This window comes from Diuraphis noxia, unplaced genomic scaffold (assembly GCF_037042655.1).
Source record: "Diuraphis noxia isolate RWA-SAM2 unplaced genomic scaffold, SU_Dnox_SAM2 contig0002, whole genome shotgun sequence".
NCBI classification, from domain to species: Eukaryota; Metazoa; Arthropoda; class Insecta; order Hemiptera; family Aphididae; genus Diuraphis; species Diuraphis noxia.
In genome coordinates this window covers 69,875,073-69,896,422 of record NW_028301712.1, presented here as the reverse complement: position 1 = coordinate 69,896,422, position 21,350 = coordinate 69,875,073, and the positions used below count along the sequence as shown (strand labels likewise).

The window sequence follows — 21,350 nt, the reverse complement described above, 5'->3', positions numbered from 1 at the left end:
TTATATAAAATAAGTATATTGTTTATTTTACTATTAAAACATTAAAATACATGTCACTTATTGTTCATCAAGTCACTCAAAATTATAAATAATATTAATTGAGAAACATATAGGTAACATCCAACTTAATAACCTAATTATATAACAAACTTTTATTTATTAATTTTTTATGTTTCCCAAATTAAATTATGATTCTTAATTAATTCACTGGGAGAAAAGTTTTCAAATAACATAAAATAACCTTGTATTTGAGCTGCACTTGCAGGTTTTCCAGTTTTAAAAACAGTTTCTGCAAATTCTCTAGCATATTTTTCATTTTCATTGTTTTCTAAGAAAAACCGATTATACATTCGTTCAATTTGTGATTGAGAACAATGACCAAAATATTCCTTGGAATCTACTCTACCAGGTCTAATTAATGCAGCATCTAGTCTAAATATAAAAAGTTGACAAATTACAGTATTTTTATTAAATAAGTATAGAATTATTTACCTACCTTTCAATGTAATTAGTTGTCATAAATAATATTCTAGCTTCAGATGAAGCTGCTCCATCAAGAGCATTTAATAAGCCACTTAATGTTACCCGACTCAGTCCATCATACGCAGTAGCAACTAAAATGTTATATATATTAACGATATATCCATGGTTATTTTATGAATAACTACCTATACCTGAAACAATTAAATAAATAATACCTTGTTTAGATTCATGTCTTCCACCAAAAGCTGCATCTACGTCTTCTAATAATATGATTGTATTTTGAGGAGCAGCACTCATTAAATGGTTTAATCTATCATCTGTTAGACCACGTTCACTTAAATTTAATAAACAGACACCATACTGCAGTTCTCCAGCTAATGCTTTAATAAAAGATGTTTTTCCACAACCAGGAGGTCCATGCAATAAATAACCTCTTCTATATGGTATCCCACGTTCAATGTACCAATAAGGTTTGGCAATAAACTTTTGTACGTCTTTCAATATTCTTTCAGAAACACCATCATCTAACACAACTGATTTTAGAGGCCTAGGTTTTTGTGGGTGTCCAAAAGGACGCCATTCTGATCCCAATGCAGTATATACTATTGTACGGCCTTCTAATGTTTTTAAAGCCATCTGACGAGCTACCTGACAAATAATCAAAATAAATTGTAATATAAGTATATAACATTTTGCTATTTTATATTTTACCTTCTTCTAATATATTAGTGAACAGCGACTTATTTGTGCCAAAAGTAGTAAGAACAACATTTTCCCATGGGACACCAGCATGTAAATCTAACGATTGTTGTTCTCTTGTTCTTGTAACTTGAATATATTTACCATGATACCTGAAAATATTTATTATATTATCTTATAGATGTCAATGACAATAGTGTTTAAATAAAGTGGGTACAACTGATGTCATTTTTAAGCAATTTTAAATTTCTAGAGTCAAAGATGGGGAAATGATTTATCAAGAGATAAGTTAATAATTTCAAATATTTAAGATTGGTGGTACATAAAACATTGTGATTTAAAGGAATAAATTACTAATAAAATTATGTCTAGTTGGATAAAGTGAATGCTGCTAAGATTATAAGGAAGAAGATTGGTTTGAGGGGATTAATGTTGTTTACTAGTATAGATCAGGTAATGGAGAATAAAACAAAATTAATGGTAAGAACTAAGAAGTAATAAGAAATAAATTTAATAAGGATAATGTAGGAGTGGCTTCAATTATGGGGGGGGGGGAAATGAAGAAGAATAGGTCTAGTATCTAGATGGTTTTGTTATGTTACAAGGAGAGGTGACCTAGAGGCATTGACAATAATTATGGAAATAGATGTTGAAGGAAGTGAGGATGAGGTATAAAGCACGCATAAGGGGTGTGCAAGAAGTACCGCACAGGGCATCAAGATTAATGCAATGACAAAGGGTGTTGCGTAAATTACAAAACTTAAACTATAAATTGTGGTAAATTTTTTACTATGGTCTCATTAATTGAGGGTTGAGAACAGAGTGAGTATTTAATTTATTTTTGTGGCAGCTAAGATCAAACTATTAAATTAATAACTAAACCCATATAACAAAATTCCAGCTATGCTGGTCGACCAAGAAGAAACAACGAGCTACTAACTCGATCAAATGTACTCCAATACTGGGTAAGAAATGATAAGTGGTGTTAACTCGTCCAGTGTCCATTTGCTCGAATGTCGTCTCTACGCTCAGGTGTTGAGTGCGCCGGGCTGCTTTTTGCGTTACCCACAGAAGTACCCATTGATAGCTTTTGTCACGGCAAGGTACTTCCAGGGTCATCATGAAATTTCGGCGAAACAACACTAGACCGGCGGAGGCGCCCTTGCGCAATACTGCGGCTCCTAAGCCAAGCCCGAACAGACCGAAGCCTGCGCCAAAGTATGGATTGTCACCGAGCGTGGATAGCAGATCGGTCAAAGGCATTTTAGAAAAATAATAGTAATAACTGCAGGCTTACGAATGTTCGTCCCCAGCAGCTGCAGTTACACACTTTTAGTTTTTATTGCACTAACTGTAAATAGAGTATGGCACTATGGCCATAAAAAAGATCAGTACGACCTTAGATTACTGTAATCAGTGTAAAGGCATAATATTCATCTAAGCAAATTTAAAAAACAAAAAATAACTACTATTTTTTTTTGCTTAATACTATCAAGTATCAAGTTCCCCAGACGATATCATCTCTTAAATCACGCACATTAATAATAGTTATAGTTCTGTGATAATATCACGGAATAAATATAAGCATACTAATATGTATACAGCAATATAGCAGGCAGCTGCAAGCTGCTGTATGCATGCTTTCAATCAATAATGGTCCGCGACCGTCTATATGTTCATATAGTAACCTGCCGTCACTCGACAACGCGCCGAACTTCATTGTGGTCGACGAAAAAGAAAAAAATACCGTCTTAAGCCTGCTATGGTGGTGGGTCGCGGGTGACGACCAAGGTTCGTCCGACCACCGGCCATCAATTTTCGTATGGAGGGGAGTCCCAAAAAAACATTGTGTCGGTGGACGGCGATGTGAGGCCGTGCGGGCAGCCTGCTGGCGGTGCGGTCGGTCCGTCCGTCAGTCCATCCGGTTGACGGGCGATGCAGCGACAGTTTAGGCGGATTGGCCGGAAACGTGGCCCGTTTGGGAACACCTGACCGACATACGTTTCCGCCCGACGGGAAACCCTGCGCGCCTCGGCCCGCCCGCAAACTTAATGCCGTCTTCGTTGCACTATCTTCCCGTCATCGTCGCTCGCTCACGCGCGCGCGCTAGCTCACCCGTCCGTCCGTCCTGTCCCCCGAGCATTTCGCATGAATGGGAACGCTTTTCGGAAGGAAGGACACAACCAACACACACATACAAATATACACAACACACACACACCGAAAAACCATGAATCAATTACTTTTTTGAATGAAACGTCGTTGATGAATTGGCGGTGGACGTGCACCGGGTTTGCGCGAAATGACGATGGCCGAGGGTAAGCCGAACTTCCGGGTCGTGGAGAGATTAAAGATCAAAATCGGTGAGTGGTACATATCATAACGTTACGACCGTTGTTCCGTGTCGTGTACTCGATACGGGATGAGGGGGGCCATTTTTTCGGGAGCCCATGTTGCTGCCCCCCTCCGCGCAACGGCTTACTCGTTAATGGATACCTGTTAACCCCCTAAAAAATATTCATGAATAACCGAATCTTGTTTTATGTGTAGGCGATGCAAAGAACTTGGGCAAGGGACACTCGTCGCTCAGGGACGGACATTGCACAATCACACTCGACCAGGAAGAAATTTTCCGTACGGCCACTATTGAAAAAGCAATTGAGTGAGTATGCCTACCCAGCCGATTCTTTGTGGCATATCAATTTTATGTCATACTTTTGTACTGTCGACATGCCTTTGTAATAGAAACCGCTGGTACACTGGGTCGTGCAGGATTTTATTCTGTTCAGAAATGATTCCGATTACTTTTTGATTAAGAGGTATAGGTTCTATTTATTGGTACCTGATAAACGATAGTGGATAATACTTGTTGAGATGGTAATCACTACATTATCTTTACCTATGTATTATATGTATTCAGTTAGGTAAAATTTATTTACTAATCCAATATGCATATTTTTTGAAAATTAGAGATTTTATTCAAATTAAATGTTGTTATATCCAAGTTTAAATAGTATAATATATTAATAATATATACAATTTAATATAATATATTGGTTATAAAAAAAAAAATATATTTGATGTGATATTAACTATTTAAAGATCTATAACTAATAACTTTACAAGTTAAGTTGATTTATTTAACAAGTATTTATCTTATATATATATACATATATATACCTAATCAAATTTACATTAAGCAAAATTATTTTTGTCTATCGCTTCTACTTAAACCTATATGAACTTAAATACTTTTAATCATGAAAATTTGTATTACCAATTTTTAATTGTGAAATTACTTATAGAAAGATTTAATATAATATTAAAACTTAAATAAACACAATTTAATAATTTAAGTGAACTTAATTAGCTAATACAATTTTTGATTACATTTAATTACATGCATTTTGAAATTTAATGTTTGATTGGATCTTTTCTACTTTATTATAATGTGTTCATATTTCTAATTGGTCTGATAATTTATTATTGTGTTATTATGAAAATTTACTTAGGTGTTATGTTTTTATTTTAGATACTCAGTTGTATATATTATTTTATTAATCAAATTAATTTTTATCTGTTTTATATTTGGTATAATTATATTATGATAACACCAGTATAATGTTCAAGTGTAAAATAGAAGAATGACCCATTGTTACCATTATCGCTTGAATAAAGATCAACTATTGATATTTAAAACTAACTAGTAGCAACCATTTGAAATTTAACATTTTTGTATTCCTAAATTTTTAGATAACTTTTTTTGAATTTAAACTTTTCTTATGGTACTACTAACATTTATATTTTAGATAAAATACTTATTGAATACTTATAGTATATAATAACCTACTGTATGTACCTATAGTTATAATTTGTAATTATTAATATAGATTATAGTAAGATAATTCATTCAAGGCACGTATTAATAATTTTAATGGCACGTGAATATATTATTGACATTACAAATATTTATTTTATAAAAATATTATGAAATAAGATATGAATAAATATTATTTTAACCATACAATCTAACATCTGATAATGTGATCAACCTCTATGTACCTAAAGATTTTAAATCCATTTTAATATTTTCATACTCTACCTAACCTAACCAGTGAAAGAAACATAATTTTAATTAACATTCAAACTTCTTCATTTTAATTTAAAAAAAAAAAAACATAAAATTGTTAACATAGTTTAAATCATAAAGTAGTTTTAAATATAATCTTTTTATTTAGGTTAAATTACGATTGTAAAATTACAATCATAATACTTCATTTATTTTAAATTTTTATTATTTGTTTCTAAAATTAAAATCTTTAACGAATCAAAATTATGTAGTATTCTATATTAAGTATTTCTCTAGTTAGGAGTAATATTGTGAAAACAGACTCTCCTCTGCTATCGGTTCTAACCAGAAAAAAAATATATTTCTATAGTATATTTTAATATTTTATTGAGTCTTGTTTAAAGTTTTTAGTTAAATGTTCACACATTTTATGAAATTTTATGGGTCAAAATTAATTAATTTCTTGATATTTAGAGCATTGTTTATATAAAACAATTTAAAAACCTATTATAATTGTGTACAATATTGACCATAAACTAAGTATCTACATTGTCTAATATTAAAAGTTTGGCATGAGTGATACTACGCAAGTATCTAAATAATTTTAACTCTGATACATAATTTGGCAAACTTACATTAGATACACTTACTTGGGAATTCACTGGCACTGTCTATGCAGAATAACATAAACAATTTTTTGGTAAACTTATGAATTATTTTAAATGTTAAATTAGTTTTTTCTTACAATTAGTTGAAAAAGTTATGTTTTGAGAAATAAATTCTGTTGAGATATATTTTTCAAGTTAAAACAATAATTCATTTTTATTTCAATTAATAGTTATATAAATTAGTTTTAATAACCTAAAATAACTTGATTGATATTTATGTTTTATGTAGTTGTTTTATAGAAGATGAAAATCTCTTTCAAATGTAAACAGTATAAAAATAAACTAATAAGATGTTAAATTTTTTTTCAACTACATTATATAAAATTATTTAGATAATCTATTATAAAGATATGCCTTTGTTTTAAAATATTAATTTAGGTCAAAAAAATATATTTTAGTTAATTTTGAAAATGTAGTGTAGATGAGGTGGGTTATTTGTATCATTGTCCCTGTTGTAATATTTGGGATACTATAATTTCTCTTTTAAGAAAGTAGGCTGAAAATAATGAAAACAGTCCATTGTTAATGTTTACACGGTTCTTTTCTGGGGTGGACAATATAGTACATATTATAATTATCAACATAAAGCAGATAATGCCGCTATATCAGTATTCACTGCCAACATCTACACCACTCAACTGCTCTCTCCTCATATTTTCCCCCTTGTTTTATATCTAAAATATTTGTGGTAACTTATGTTTAGGTTACTCTAGGTACTACAGTAGTATATTAGGTACCTAAATTCTCACAATATTTTAATAATTATATATAGGTATAATTAACACAAAGCTCATTTTTTACTGCCATTTAATTATTTTTTTACAGTAATTTAATATATATATTTATTCACTTTTTAGTCCATTTTGGGGTGAAGAATTTGAGTTTGAAATACCTCGTCGTTTCCGTTACCTTGGTGTATGTGTTTATGAACGAGATAGACCATTAGGAAGAGTAACTGTCCGAAGGGACCAATTAACATCTTTTAATGACAAGGATCACTGGTTCCCTTTACGACCACTGAATGTTGAATCTGAAGTACAGGTATTCAATTTTATCATTTTATTATTAATATAATATACAGATTATTGATTATTATTATGTAGATTTAATTTATATTTAAGCACTAGAATTAGCTGTATTATGTTGCAATGGTAAATCCCTATGCATTAATGAAGACCTAAAATAAAATAATTGTTATATGTAGGAGATAATATTATCTATATTACTTTATCAAAATAAATATGTGCCTATCATTCAAAAGATACTTGTTTAGTCATATAAATAAAAATAACATTGATATTCAAAAAATTAAAGCATTTATACAATTTATCATTTCATATTTTTAGATATTAAATTCACTTTTAGCATTAATATTTGGGTATTTCTATTTTCTATTATTTATCTTGATTAGTAAAGTGTAAAGCTGCTGAACATTTTTAAAAACACCAAAAATTTGTATTTTTAATTTATATAATTAATTTCCTTATTTAATATGCATCTTAAATATAAAAGAAATAACTTCTATTTTACATGAGAATTTCTGATTAGGTATATGAGTCAAGTATAATCTTATTAGTGAAGAAAAATTATGCATTACTATTAAAAGTATTGTTGTCTATTGCATTGAAATTTCTAGTACCTAGTTGTTGTTGTTATAAAAGTATATTTTTGGACAAAAAGTCCAAACACAATAGATTTTATATTTCATTTCGCAAATGTTTTGTTTGCATTACAATATGCAGCTTTTGTTAAACGTCGAACATTTTATGTATACCTAAAAATAAAATAAAAATTGTTAACCAATTATACTTCTCCATTCTAATTTGTAATTATTACTGTAAAATAAAATTACTTAATACTTCCACTGAGAAACGGAACTGTATTGAATATACAATGCTGAATGTTAGAGGTGGTTTGTTTATTATGGAATCTACAAAAATGTAGATATTCAACAATATCTATTCAGTATACCAAATTATATTATACTTTTGTACTTTACTATACTATTATATAGTAAACATACTTCATAATTTTACAATAAAATGAGACTTTTTACTGCAAAAATAAATTGAGTTTGTTAGTCACATGTTTGTGAGTTTTATGTAGACAGTCTTGTAAAGTATTAAAATACTTTTTATCAGATATCTGTGTTTAAAAACCAAAGCACTAATTTAAAATGCTTACCTATTTTAGTTATTTTTTATTTCAATTATAGTTTTAATCATGAAAAAACAAACACGAATTTATGAATTAATTATTTTTTTTACTGTGAATTATTCTCATCCAAAATCTATTACTTTGTTAAAATAAAAACCAGATGAGTATATTTTTATAATTATACCAACTATTATGGTTATTTAAAATTATTTAAAACTTGAAAATCAGTTCTTTTGATTTATAAGGTAATAAAATGTATTTATAAAAAATCTGAAAGGTATTTGAAAGTATCTTTTTTACGGAGTATTTAAATACATATCTAATATACTTTTCAAATTAAGAATCTGTATATGTACTTGGTACTAGAAAACTTTTGAAGATTATATTTTATAAGACTATGTGGAATATATTATGTTATGTGGTTTGACTGTAATAATTGAATTATTATATACATTTTTTAAATTTATTAGTGTGAATATTTCGGCTGTGAGTTATTACCAGCATATAATTTAAGATTAATAGATAGGAGTTTAAAAAAATTCATTACCCAACGAACAATCATGTATTAAATTTAAAAACAAAACAATTAGTGGTTGGGAATTAAAATAAATCCATAAAATTAGTAAATAACAAGATCAGAAGGAAATATATTGAAAACTTAAAAATATTATGACATATTAAATAAGAGTGTCAAGCAATTCACTTAATATGCAAAAAAAAAAAATCAAAAATAATACTTTTTACTTTTAAGAATACAAATGAGAAGTGTAATAGTTGCTTAAATCTTGTGGGATATTGTAGAACTTGTTTGGTATTAGGTATTTCAAATAAAGGCATAGAGTAGAAATGCTGCATAATAAAGACAATACAATTTTGATTTTCATTTGTTTTAAATAAAGGCAGATAAAATATTTATGGTAAATACTATATTGTATGAGTATAAAAAAAAGAATCTAGGACAAAATATCCAAATTTATCCGTTTTACGTAAATTAATAGATTACACATTACTTTCTAATAAAATTAACTCAAATATCAAATTATTTAATTATAAAAATATACCTTATACCTATATAATAATTATATAATTATATATAATTTTTAAATTTTTAGAAAATAGTGTAGGTAGTCATTTTTTTAACAAATTATCCTGTATTCATAAAAACAAATTGTTTTACATTTTATTTTATATTATTTGACTATTTGACTAATGTTTGTGCAGCATATTTTTTGATATTATTATACTACTACTAACGTAATTTATATATTTAGGAGTTAATTTTCTTAGAAAGTAAAGTGTAATATACTAATTTACGTAAAATTTGGATATTTTAGTTTGGATATTTTGACTGATTACCAAAAAAACTGTTAAAAGTGCTTGTGAGTTGTTGACTAAATGTTTTTGTTCAGGGAAAAATTCATATTGAAATAGAATTTGGCGAGAACCGAGGAAGACTAGGTGTTCGCTTAAATGAAGCGTGTGAATTAGCCATTACTAATGGAAATTGTGATCCATTTGCTGATGTCACAGTTCGATATTCAAACGACAAAACTGAAACACAAAGAACCAAAGTCAAGAAAAAGACTAATTCACCTGTATTTGATGAAGCTTTTGCCTTTACTGTAATGTTTGAGAATATTTAAACAGTTTATCAAGGAAAACTAGTTTTATAATATTTATTATTTTAGTTACCGGGATTAAGTGGAATTCATAAACAACACGTAGCGAGTCAAACAACAACAGCTGATTGGGCTGAACTTATAGTTACACTTTATCATGAAATATCCAGTAGTAATACTGTATTTTTGGGTCAAGTAACCATACCGTTACAAGGAAGAACTGTTAGTGCATGGTAAGTTAACTTAAATTTATAAGATTAAATATTAAATCTCAATTAAATTATTTTTTTTATGAAGGTATTTTCTTCAACCACGAAATAGAAAGTCAAGTCTCAGGGAAGACCAGGGTTTTAATTATCCAAGCGTAGGATCATTACGTTTAAAAATTCACTATACTGCTGATCATGTTCTACCATCACACAATTATGAACGTCTAAAACATTTACTGATAAATAGTCATGCAGTAGTGGTATTATTATTATTTATTTATTTATTATCAAATTTTATCCATAAACATTACATATGATTATTTAGCCAACAACTGCAAGCACTGTATACCTTTTGGGAGAAATTATTCCGAATAAAATAGATTCTGCTCAGCCCATTGTGCGTGTCTTGCTACATCATGGGCAAATTATCCAGACAATCAAATCCCTTGCCTATTGGGAAATATCAAAAGTTACGTAAGTATATTTAAGATATATTATGTCTTTTTAAATTTAAATCTTTATATATAATAAATGTAGAAGTTAATACGGTATTCATAACTTTTAATGGGCTGCGGGCGATTAACAAACATTAACAAATGTTTTATATGAATACAACAAATCTTTTATCATTTTGAAACAACTTAAATATACTTTACAGTCAACGCACATTACGGTTCATACATCACTACATCAGTACATCACACACACGCTAGGACTGATGATAATAATAATAATAATAATGATAGTAACAATGATAGCAATCATAATAATAATACCACATTCGCCCCCATCTTAAGTAGAGTCCGTCTCGGACACTGAATCTTCATCATCTTCATCTGAAGTTAAACAGTCTTTCCACTTTTTCATGTAATCTGTTCCCGTGCTAGTTTTTACAGGACCTTCACCTTTCACCTTCATATCGGTTTGGGCCACGTCTACCTGTGATACAATATGGTCCAAGGTACTTGCTCTTAATCTTGGATAGTGGAAGAAATTGTGTTCTTTTAATGGCAACAAGATCACCAATCTTGTAATCTGTTGCTGCCACCCTTCTATGATCAAATGTTTTCTTCTGCTCTTGCTGAGCTTTTAGTATACATTGCTTAGCTTCTTGACGTTCTGCTTCTCTTTTGTCTAAAAAATGTTTTGCATACTCTTCTTGTATTAAACTGCATAATGGAAGTAGATCTGGATGTTTCATTTCAGTTCCAAATGTTAATATAAATGGAGTCATATTAATTGATCGTTGCCATGAAACTATTCAATGCCATTTGTACCCTTGGGACATACTTAAACCATTGACCTGGATCATCAATAGACAATTTTGGTACTACCGTCGCTATTGTATCGTTTAATCTCTCAACCTGTCCATTTCCTCTTGGCATTCCTGTGGTAATCTGTACATGATATATGTGTGAATCATTACAGTACTTCTTGAACTCTTCAGACATAAATGCAGCACCACGGTCAGATATCAGGCGTGTTGGATTACCAAATGTAGCTTGTAGTATATACATTTTGTCCACAACCTCTTTTGATGTAGTACTTTTTGTAGGAAAAAGCCAACAGAATTTTGTGAATGCATCAATGATAACTAGAATATGCTTATATCCACGAGGGGTATTTGTTAATGGGCCTAGAACATCTATGTGCCATATTGTATGTAATGGCAGATTACCTTTGTCAATTGTGTTAAGGAATCCTTGTTTACCCTGTTTTCGGTTGACCAAAATACAAGGTACACAGTTACGTATGAAACGTTCCACCTTTTCGCGAACATTAGAAATGGAATATTCTCTATCTAATAGTTCTACAACTTTTTTAACACCAAAATGGCCAACATTATGTGCATTCCGAATTAACTCTTTTTGCATACTTTTTGGGATAACCAGTAATTTTCTATCATCTTGTACTTCATAAAGCAAATCATTTTCTACAACATATGGACCAGATCCGTTCATCTTTGCTTCTGATGTTAAGGTTTTTACTTCAAAATCTTCTTGCTGTACTATTTGTAATTGGACTATAAATTCACTATTGATAGTCATGCATATTGGGTACCGGCTCAAAGCATCTACATGTGCCATGCTGGACCCAGCTCGATGCTCAATAGTGTAGTTAAATTCGCTTAATAGCAATGCCCAACGGGCTACACGGGTTGCGAGTTCTCTTTTCTCCAATGTTTTAGTAAACGCAGCACAATCAGTTACTATTTTAAAGTGTAGTCCTAATAAGTAGGATCTAAACTTTTTCATAGCTTCAACAATTGCTAAGACTTCTAACTCATAACTATGGTATTTTTGCTGGGCATGTGTAGTTTTCTTGCTCATAAAATATATAGGGTGCAATAGATTATCACTATCTTTCTGTAGAAGTATAGCACCGAACCCATACATACTTGCATCTGTGTGTACCTCAGTAACTGAATGCTGATTAAAAATTCCTTATACAGGCGCCTCTGTTAATTTTTTCTTAAGCATATTAAATGCACATTTCTGTTGAGGTCCAATTATACATGGTGTCTCTATCTTAAGCATTTCACTCAATGGACGAGCAATTAAGGCATAATCCTTAATGAATTTACAAAAATAGTGAGTCCTAAAAAGCTTTGTATATATTTTGCACTTTGCAGTCTTGGATATTTTACCACAGCAGCCAACTTTAACGGTGATGGACTCAACTTGTTTTGTTCAATTCGGTATCCCAAGTAATCAATTTACGTTTTAAGAAATTGACATTTCTTCCAATTAATTTTTAAGCCATGATTAGCTGAAGTTCTTAATACCATCTTTAGTCAATATTCTCTTCAATTGTGCTTGAAATTATTACCAAATCGTCCATGTAAACCAACAAATATCCTTTCCGTATTATGTCTCTGAATACATAGTTTATAAAACGTTGAAATACAGGTGGAGCATTACACAGTCCAAACGGTGTTTTCAAAAATTTGTATTGTGCATCTGGTGTAATAAAAGATGTGTATTTAATACTTTCTTCATCCATAGCTACATGAAAAAACCCGTTCTTTAGGTCTAACGTAGTAAATATTTTAGCTCCTTGTAGTTTATCTAATTGGTCTTCTATCAGTGGTAACGGGCAGGGACGGCTTGGCCCACCGGGATACCGGGAGATTCCCGGTGGCCTGCCCTATTGGGATTTTTCATTGGCCTGACGGCTAAATCGCATTATTTTTTAAAATAATTAGGTAGTTTTTAATTTCTTTAAACTAAAATTACATATTTAATATTAGTAAACTTGTATACTATACAGTATAAAAATCCCGATTAGAACACCCGTTGCCAGTAAATTGTAATATAATAAGTTATTAGTGCTTATTACTATATAATAAGTAATAACTAGAGTTGCTCATGGGTATTTTGGAATGCATAAAAGCATTGTTATTATTGTGTAAGTTTCGTCGAAGTTCTGAGAGATTAGGTACTTCGCAGCTAGCGCACACGAATGCGGGTCTGGGATTGCTATCTAAATAGTAAATAGTAATAATATTCACAGCCCATACCACCTACTCTATTTTTAGTCAGATCCAACTATATTGATAACCGATAGAAATTATTACAATAATATTATTCTATGAAACGTATTTACATTTTACACACCAGCTATAATAATAATTGTATTTTATTGTTTATAAAATATAATTTGTTATAAAAAATTCAAGCATATAGTGGCTAATTGAACTTTTTGTTCATCTCTTTAAAGATAATTTATAGAGTCATAGAGATAGGTGTAACTAGAAACTAGAATGTCATGTTTCGAAATTTAATTGAGATGTACAGTTTCACTAAAATATTGATACTGATTGAAGGTTGAAAGTCTATTTTATTTATGTCCTCTTACATAATAATATAATAAAAACTAAAAGATAAGATAATAAATACATTGGTAGTGTGGGAGTAGAATATAAGCTCAGCAATCCCTTACCCCCCTCCACCACTATAGTAACGCCTAAAGGTAAACATTAATAAGTGGCCTGGGTAATACATTTTCCCGGCCTGAATTTTTCTCCCAGACCAACCCTGGTAACGGGTAACGATCCTTAATAGTTTTACTGTTTAATCGACGATAGTCAATACATATCTGAAATGTACCATCTTTCTTGGGTACAATTACAATTGGGCTAGCATTATCCGAACAACTAGGTCTTATAATACCTTCTTCAATCCATTCTGCTACTTGACTTTCTACAACTGCTTTTTCTTTTGGTGATAAACGCCTTGGCCACTGATAGATAGGTTCTTCATCATTGACTATAATTTTAGTTTTTATTGGTGTAGTTTCTATGGTACATGGTGAATAGTTAGATATCATACTACTTATAACTGTTTAATGTTCTCTAGATCCTATATCGAGCTCATTTGTTTCAATAGTTATTTTATTAATTCCAATCACTCCAGGACTAATTTTTAGTTCAGCATTGGTTTGGAATAATGATCTACCTATTATAAAGTCACACATTATGTCCTCATCGGGGACAGAGTACACTTCAACTGTATAAGTAGCATTATCAACTTCTAGTTCAGTGTTAAATTTTTGCTTGGTTGAAAACATTGTTCCAGCTGGTCTACTCAGACTAACTTCTGTACTGATAGCATCAATGCCTTTAACTAATGATTGCCGACATAAATTCAAATCACAGCCAGTGTCTATAAGAGCTAACGTCTTGATTCCTAAGACATTAATTTCTTTAAATATTCGCTCATCAATATTCACAGCACTCACCTGATAAACTTGAGGATTTCCATCATTGTTTGTGTGCCTTGTTTGAGTTTCCTTATTCGGGCATTCTGTTGATTTGTGGCCAAAAGATCTGCAAGCAAAGCACTTAGGACCTTTATCCAAGTCTGGACATTCCCTGTGTTGATGTGTTTTAGATCCACAATTAAAACATCTAATTATTGTGTTTGAAAAGCCTGACATCATGTTCCGTTGCATATTATCTGTGTTATGATTATTTGCAGCACTATTAGAAACTCTAAATAATCCAGGCTCAAAGATTTGCATCCTTGACTTCATCTTAACATACAGCTGTAATTTTATTTTAAATTCGCTTATTGTTGTAGCCCCATAAAGCAAAGACTTGTTTACTTTACTATCCTGAATACCAGCAATAACATAATCCAATAGTGGATCTTCAGACACATCTCCTTGTTTAGCTATTTCCATCATTTTGAACAAATACTGTTGATGAGATTCGTCATAACTTTTTACTCTGGCTGTAAGTTGTCTATGTACGTCAGCAGAAGTTAAATTATTACGAAACTCATTCATCAAACACTCTCAGTCGATTTCATGACTTGATTCCATTTTCCGAACGTATATACTATATATAGAACAGCAGTCCCTGACAATAGCCGTTTGCTATATATAAAAAGTTCAACATTAGACCATCCACATATTTCGCTCATTTCTTCCAAATCTTCAACCCATTTTGTTATTGAATAGGTATCATCACCGGCAAATATGTTAAGGGATTCTCGCACATCATGAAATTTAATCGATTCTCTTACTTGACTAGCATTATCATTTTCTTCAGTGATTACAGTACTTTCATTTAATTTTGCGTTTGCCTTAGATTTGCGTGCCCTCGGCATCTTATAACACAAGTTCAAAATTATAAAATATGAAACGCGATTCATGATTTACTTCACGCACCACACGTGTCACGCAACTGAGACAAACGAGAAAAAAAATTTGAATTTATTTGAGGTTAGGATTACACGTTTTCGACCAATAATTCGTCAATGAGTATTAATACAAACCAACAACCGGACAGGCCCCCAAAATGTAGAAGTTAATACGGTATTCATAACTTTTAATGGGCTGCGGGCCATTAACAAACATTAACAAATGTTTTATATGAATACAACAAATCTTTTATCATTTTGAAACAACTTAAATATACTTTACAGTCAACGCACATTACGGTTCATACATCACTACATCAGTACATCACACACACGCTAGGACTGATGATAATAATAATAATAATAATGATAGTAACAACGATAGCAATCATAATAATAATCCCACATAAATGCATATATTTTTTAGTGATGCAAATACCATTTTTCGTGGTAATTCCTTGGTATCCAAAATGATGGACGAATCAATGCATATTTCTGGAATGAGGTACTTACATGAAACTCTAAGACCCCCGTTGGAAAGGCTTTTGGCAGAAAGAAGGCCTTGTGAAATTGATCCTGCAAGAGTTAAAGACACAACAGTTATAAGTCATAATTTGGCAAACTTAAAAGTATATTACTTTTAGTTTTGAATAATAAATGACAAGTAGAAGAAATTTATTTATTAACAAACTATTTATTTGATTTTTAGATTTATGTTGAAGATGTATTTAAAGCTATTACAACATCAGCTCTAAAATGTCCAACTGTTATGTGCCAATTATTCCATACACTAAAAGAAGTAGCTATAAAATATTTTCCAGGTAAATTTTTTTAGATACTTATGTTAATATTTTTAAAAGGTTGATTGATTAATCTTGATTATTTAAACTTTTTTTTTAGAAAACAAAGAAATCAAATATTCGGTTGTGTCTGGATTTATTTTTTTAAGATTTTTCGCGCCAGCAATATTAGGCCCCAGGCTGTTTGATCTCACAAAAGAACAAATTGTATGTTTTAATTATTTTATCAATGTTCTTTTTCTTGTTCCAATAATCATGTTTATTTATTATTATTTTTAAGGATTCTCAAACAAATAGAACACTCACACTGGTATCTAAAACTATTCAAAGTTTGGGTAACCTTGTTTGTTCACGATCAAATTTCAAAGAAGAATATATGTCATCAATGTACCAAGCCGTGTATACTGAACAACATGTTACTGCAGTTAGACAAGTAAAATTATTTATTTTATATATTATATTATAATATCCTTCTGACAATTATATGTTTATAGTTTTTAGAAATTATTTCTGCTTCAGCTGGTCCAGAGGAATGTACTCAGGATACTCCCGTAACACTCAAAGAAGGGTAATAATTAATTTAATATTTCATTATTATTTCACTCATGATCACATATTCTTCCATTATTATTGTATAATGGTTAAATATATTTTAGCTATCTAAGGAAAATTACATTGTGGTGAGTAATGTGTGAAGTTATAATACAATGGAAATATGTTATGTCAGGTGATCAGTATTCCATTGTATAAGTATTAAAATTGAATTTTGATCATCTTGTACTTTCATATAATTATACTTCTTAATATTTTAATTGTAATCATTTGCTATAGGATGTTGACAAAACGTGCTCAAGGCCGAAAAAAATTTGGTAGAAAGAATTTTAAACAACGCTATTTTAAATTAACTACGCGAGATTTGTCATATGCAAAACAGAAAGGTAGATATTATTTAGTTTGTATTTATAAAAAGTTCTAATTAATAACAAATAATTATTTTACATTAATCAAGGTAAAGAGTCCCTCTGCACAATTACGTTATCAGACATATTGGCTGTTGAACGACTTCAACAAGAGTCATTCAATAAAAATAATATGTTCCAAATAATTCAACCAGAAAGAATTTTATATATACAAGCTAATAATTGTGTTGAAGAAAAAGAATGGGTTGATTTATTGACTAAAATGTGTTTCTCAAACACTAAGCGACTTACACTTTATCATCCAGCTGCTTTTATAAATGGCACTTGGCTTTGGTTAGTACAGTATTTAAATTTAAATAGATTTTTTTACTAAAATATTTAATATATTTTACAGTTGTAAGTCTAACAATGAAAGAACCAAGGGATGCCAAGAAGTATCAACTTCTGTCGATCATATACAAACTAGTAGTGTTGACGTTGATAGAGAACTTTCTAGAATACACGCACTTTGTGTGACTCATATTGATAGATTTGATAGTGTTTTGAGTAAGTGTGTTTTATACTTATTGTATTGTATAATACTAGTGTTATTAATGTTATATTAGAAGTGGGGGCCACGTTAAAGATCAACTAATACTTAATTTACTCAAAATATTTAGTTGGAAAAATGTTTTTGTAATATTTTGACTAGGCTTAACGATAAAAAATTGTAGTCAAGTGGGCAACAAATCTTTTAAAAGCTATAATTCAAAATAATGTACTTTATTAATTAAAATTAAAATGTTAATACCTATGTGACTATGTTTAAAAATATTGATTTTTGAAGCCATTTATAATAAACTATTTGGCTATTTATCTTATTTCATCTTGTAATTATATTTATTTTTTTCAAAATTAGATGTCTAAGACTTGTGGGTAAAGGAAAAGACTATGTTAATCAATAATTTCATATTAATAATGTTCTACATTTTTATATTTTTTTTAATTTTTAAATATACATATTAATTAATATTTATAGAAGCATGTGAGTGTAAAGCTGTGTACCCGGGAGATAGATTATGTCTCCCTATACTAATTGAAGATCCCAAAAATACATTTATAACTTTATCTACTTTGCGAGAAATAATTTATACATTAGAACAAGAGCATCGAACAGTCTTAAGGACTATTGCTAGAGAAACAAAATATGGCAGCAAGTATGTATTATTGTATTGATATAATACTATATATTTATAAATAATATTAATTTTAATTTAAACAGAAGTTAGTATTTACTTTTATTCAATTAATTTTTATTTATTTCAGACAAGCACCAATTGGTGATGATAATTACCTATTGCTGGCAGGACGAAAAGACCTCAGTGCACATCACCAAAAAGTTTGGTAGCATACATTTAAAAGATCCCGTTCAATTTAAAGGGGTAACAATACAAAATATAAATTTAAATAGATTGTTAAAAATCTACATAATTTTTATAGAAACTTAATTCAGTACATAATTAATATATTACTATTAATATTTTATTAATTATTTTAGGCTTATCCTTTAATGTTAAAAATCGATAATTCTCAAATTTTACAAAAAATTAACCAATAGATATAATGTTGTTATGACATGTATAGTTTTATACACGCTTCTCCATTAACAAAAACCGTTGTGCCAACAGTAATTAACACCCTTGTGTTCATATGATAGTATTCATATTACTTAAGTATGTGTATATATATTTTTCATTTTTTTCTTTGGCAGCTTATATTTTTTTACAAATTCTCTATTTCTCTAAATTATTTAAAATTTACCAAATTATTTGTTTAAGTGTTTTATATAGTTCAAAAAAAAAAAAAAAAAATAAAAAAAAACAATTGAGATGAAAAACTTAAAGATTATAATATACCTGTTATAAAATGTTGTATATATGAGTAAATCGACTCCACATTCCCTCTTTGTTTTCAATCTTCTTTGTACAAAATTATTATAATATTATTAATGTACAGTATTTATTATTGAACAAGCAGATTTTCCCAGTCTTTTTGTCTATTGAGTCGATTGTACATTTTTCTAACACCAACAATGTTGTGATTGTTAATTTTTAACCCGTGACACCAAATTATTGAATTAATGTTTAAGATAATATTTAAATATCGTTAATGTTCTTAAAAAAATTAATAAAATAACATATAGATGTGTTAATGTTTGAAATATTCTTCATTTTTTAAGTCTTCCTTATTTTAAATTGTATAATTTTTAGTTACCTAACAATTACAAAACATTTTCTTATATACAAATAATATCATATAATATAATATGTAAGAATGTATTTATTTTTATTTTTTATTTTACATTATTTTTATTTTTATTTTTTTTTTTTTACTTTGAATTTAGAGTGTATAACAATTTGTTATTAATTTCATGTCAAATATATAATTGATTAAAGCATTTATTATCATTTTCGTAGTACAAAATATGATTTTATATTTATATAATATTTATAAAAAAAAAAACATTTCCCGAAGAAAACTCCACTATTATTATATTAATATTATCCTCATAAACATATTATTAATTAATAATTATGCAATATGCATACATACATACATTCATGTAATGTTGCTCCTGCTTTTAGTTTTCTTGTATAAAAGTAATTTAAATAAAATTATTAATTTAGCATTAATTTGGTTTGTTTTTATTTTTCCTATAATATTCCCTAAGAGTTCAGGTCAAAATAAATATGAACACCAAACTACTAATTTACAAGTCCATATTCAGGCCACTATAGACCTATGGTGTTTAATTATGGGGTGCTGCTAAACCTTCTAATATGCGTACAATCCAAGCCTTTCAGTCAATAATGCCTTCGCCTAGTTTTTTTTGCACCTTGGTACCTAACCATCAAAAATCTCAATAAAAATCTTAAAATCCAAAATATTAACTAAATCTTCAAATTGTATTACACCAAATTCAACAATAAACTTCAACAACACACAAATTCTCTAATCTCTGAATTATTAATTACTCCCTGGTAACCTGCGTCGTAGATTTAAAAGGCAATGGTCTAGACTCTGGAGATCTTATTCTTCATTAAGCAAGATGAATTAATGATGGATGTTGCTACCAGGTAACACCTTTCTAAGTTTAAAAATTATTGTTGCATGCAATTATGTTAATGATTGATAAACCCCCCGAAAATAGATCAGTGAACTAATCGTAATATACTTGTGATATAATTTGTTTAGTATTTTTACAGCAACTTTTAGGAAAAAATTTATTACCCTGAGAAGAGCTAGGTCAGACAGCTATTGATACTTAAAATAGTACCTTCAAAGCTCTTGGGTAGGGTAACACCATTGAATGAATAATTTATACATGATATTAATTTGAAATTTGTTTTATGAGTAAGAAAAAAATTGATCAACTTTTCTCCATTTGATTCAAAAAACTTTCAAAAATACCAGAATTGTAAAGAAAATTAATATTATGTGTTATGGGTAACATTTTGATTATATTAATTAATGATTATTTTTGAGCATAAAAAGTTTGTTTCCTATATTCCAACACTTCCAATATTATGTTTTGATATTTTAATTCATCTACATTTGTTGATGACTCAAGTGTATCCAATAACTGTGTTTAGCTCTGTGAACGACATGGTGGGTAAACATATCCTTGTATACAATTCACGTTTAAAACGAAAATAATTAAAGTTTTTTATAGTATATAGGTAACTGTCAAAATAATTTTATTTCATGTACATGTAGGTATTAAACACACATTTTATTCTAAATAAATTTAATTATTATTTAATAGGTATCTACTGCATATGCGTAATATCTTGATATTATTATTTATAAAGTGTACAATATTATATGTTTTAAAAATATTAGAAAGGGTGAATCCTGGCTTCGATCTTATAACTGCTGAAGTAGCTAGAAGTCTCCCAAAAAGAGCCATCGTCCACATCTCACACATATACAATGCAATTCTTAGACTCGTATTTTCCACTTCTCTGGAAATTTTCAACTATAATATTAGTCCCTAAACCAAATAAACCTCCTGATCTTCCATCATCCTATCGTCCAATTA

The 21,350-nt window shown here is 29.4% G+C and overlaps 2 protein-coding genes across 3 annotated transcripts; one reads left to right on the top strand and one right to left on the bottom strand.

Annotated features, from left to right (window-relative positions):
- On the bottom strand, window positions 1-2,760 carry Bcs1 (mitochondrial chaperone BCS1). Its single transcript, XM_015514569.2, has 5 exons — window positions 2,123-2,760; window positions 1,195-1,334; window positions 699-1,127; window positions 497-614; window positions 1-432 (listed from the first exon to the last, which is right to left on the bottom strand). The coding sequence occupies exons 1-5, from the start codon at window positions 2,443-2,445 to the stop codon at window positions 168-170; spliced, it is 1,275 nt and encodes a 424-aa protein (XP_015370055.1). The 5' UTR covers window positions 2,446-2,760; the 3' UTR covers window positions 1-167.
- Window positions 2,761-3,206: 446 nt separating this feature from the next.
- Window positions 3,207-19,941, top strand: RasGAP1 (Ras GTPase activating protein 1). 2 transcript variants are annotated; one of them, XM_015514567.2, is made up of 18 exons: window positions 3,207-3,545; window positions 3,733-3,844; window positions 6,777-6,960; window positions 9,486-9,698; window positions 9,765-9,928; window positions 9,993-10,164; window positions 10,230-10,378; window positions 15,977-16,178; window positions 16,259-16,370; window positions 16,450-16,556; window positions 16,630-16,782; window positions 16,844-16,917; window positions 17,006-17,029; window positions 17,181-17,287; window positions 17,359-17,602; window positions 17,664-17,815; window positions 18,288-18,465; window positions 18,575-19,941. In XM_015514567.2, the coding sequence occupies exons 1-18, from the start codon at window positions 3,485-3,487 to the stop codon at window positions 18,654-18,656; spliced, it is 2,490 nt and encodes an 829-aa protein (XP_015370053.1). In that variant the 5' UTR covers window positions 3,207-3,484; the 3' UTR covers window positions 18,657-19,941. The 2 variants fall into 2 exon arrangements, with proteins under 2 accessions (XP_015370053.1, XP_015370054.1); XM_015514568.2 differs by lacking the exon at window positions 17,006-17,029 and having other exon boundaries at window positions 3,212-3,545.
- The last annotated feature ends 1,409 nt before the right edge of the window (window positions 19,942-21,350 follow it).

What these genes read in the sequence shown, in the direction of transcription:
- Bcs1 (XM_015514569.2), bottom strand. Translation starts at nt 2,445, where the DNA reads ATGCCTTTGACCGATCTGCTATCCACGCTCGGTGACAATCCATACTTT. An exon ending in CACTAATATATTAGAAGAAG is followed by an intron (nt 1,128 to 1,194) that starts GTAAAATATAAA and finishes TTTGTCAGGTAG; the next exon opens with CTCGTCAGATGGCTTTAAAA. An exon ending in ACAACTAATTACATTGAAAG is followed by an intron (nt 433 to 496) that starts GTAGGTAAATAA and finishes TTTTATATTTAG; the next exon opens with ACTAGATGCTGCATTAATTA.
- RasGAP1 (XM_015514567.2), top strand. Translation starts at nt 3,485, where the DNA reads ATGACGATGGCCGAGGGTAAGCCGAACTTCCGGGTCGTGGAGAGATTA. An exon ending in ATGTTGAATCTGAAGTACAG is followed by an intron (nt 6,961 to 9,485) that starts GTATTCAATTTT and finishes GTTTTTGTTCAG; the next exon opens with GGAAAAATTCATATTGAAAT. An exon ending in AGCTATAAAATATTTTCCAG is followed by an intron (nt 16,371 to 16,449) that starts GTAAATTTTTTT and finishes CTTTTTTTTTAG; the next exon opens with AAAACAAAGAAATCAAATAT.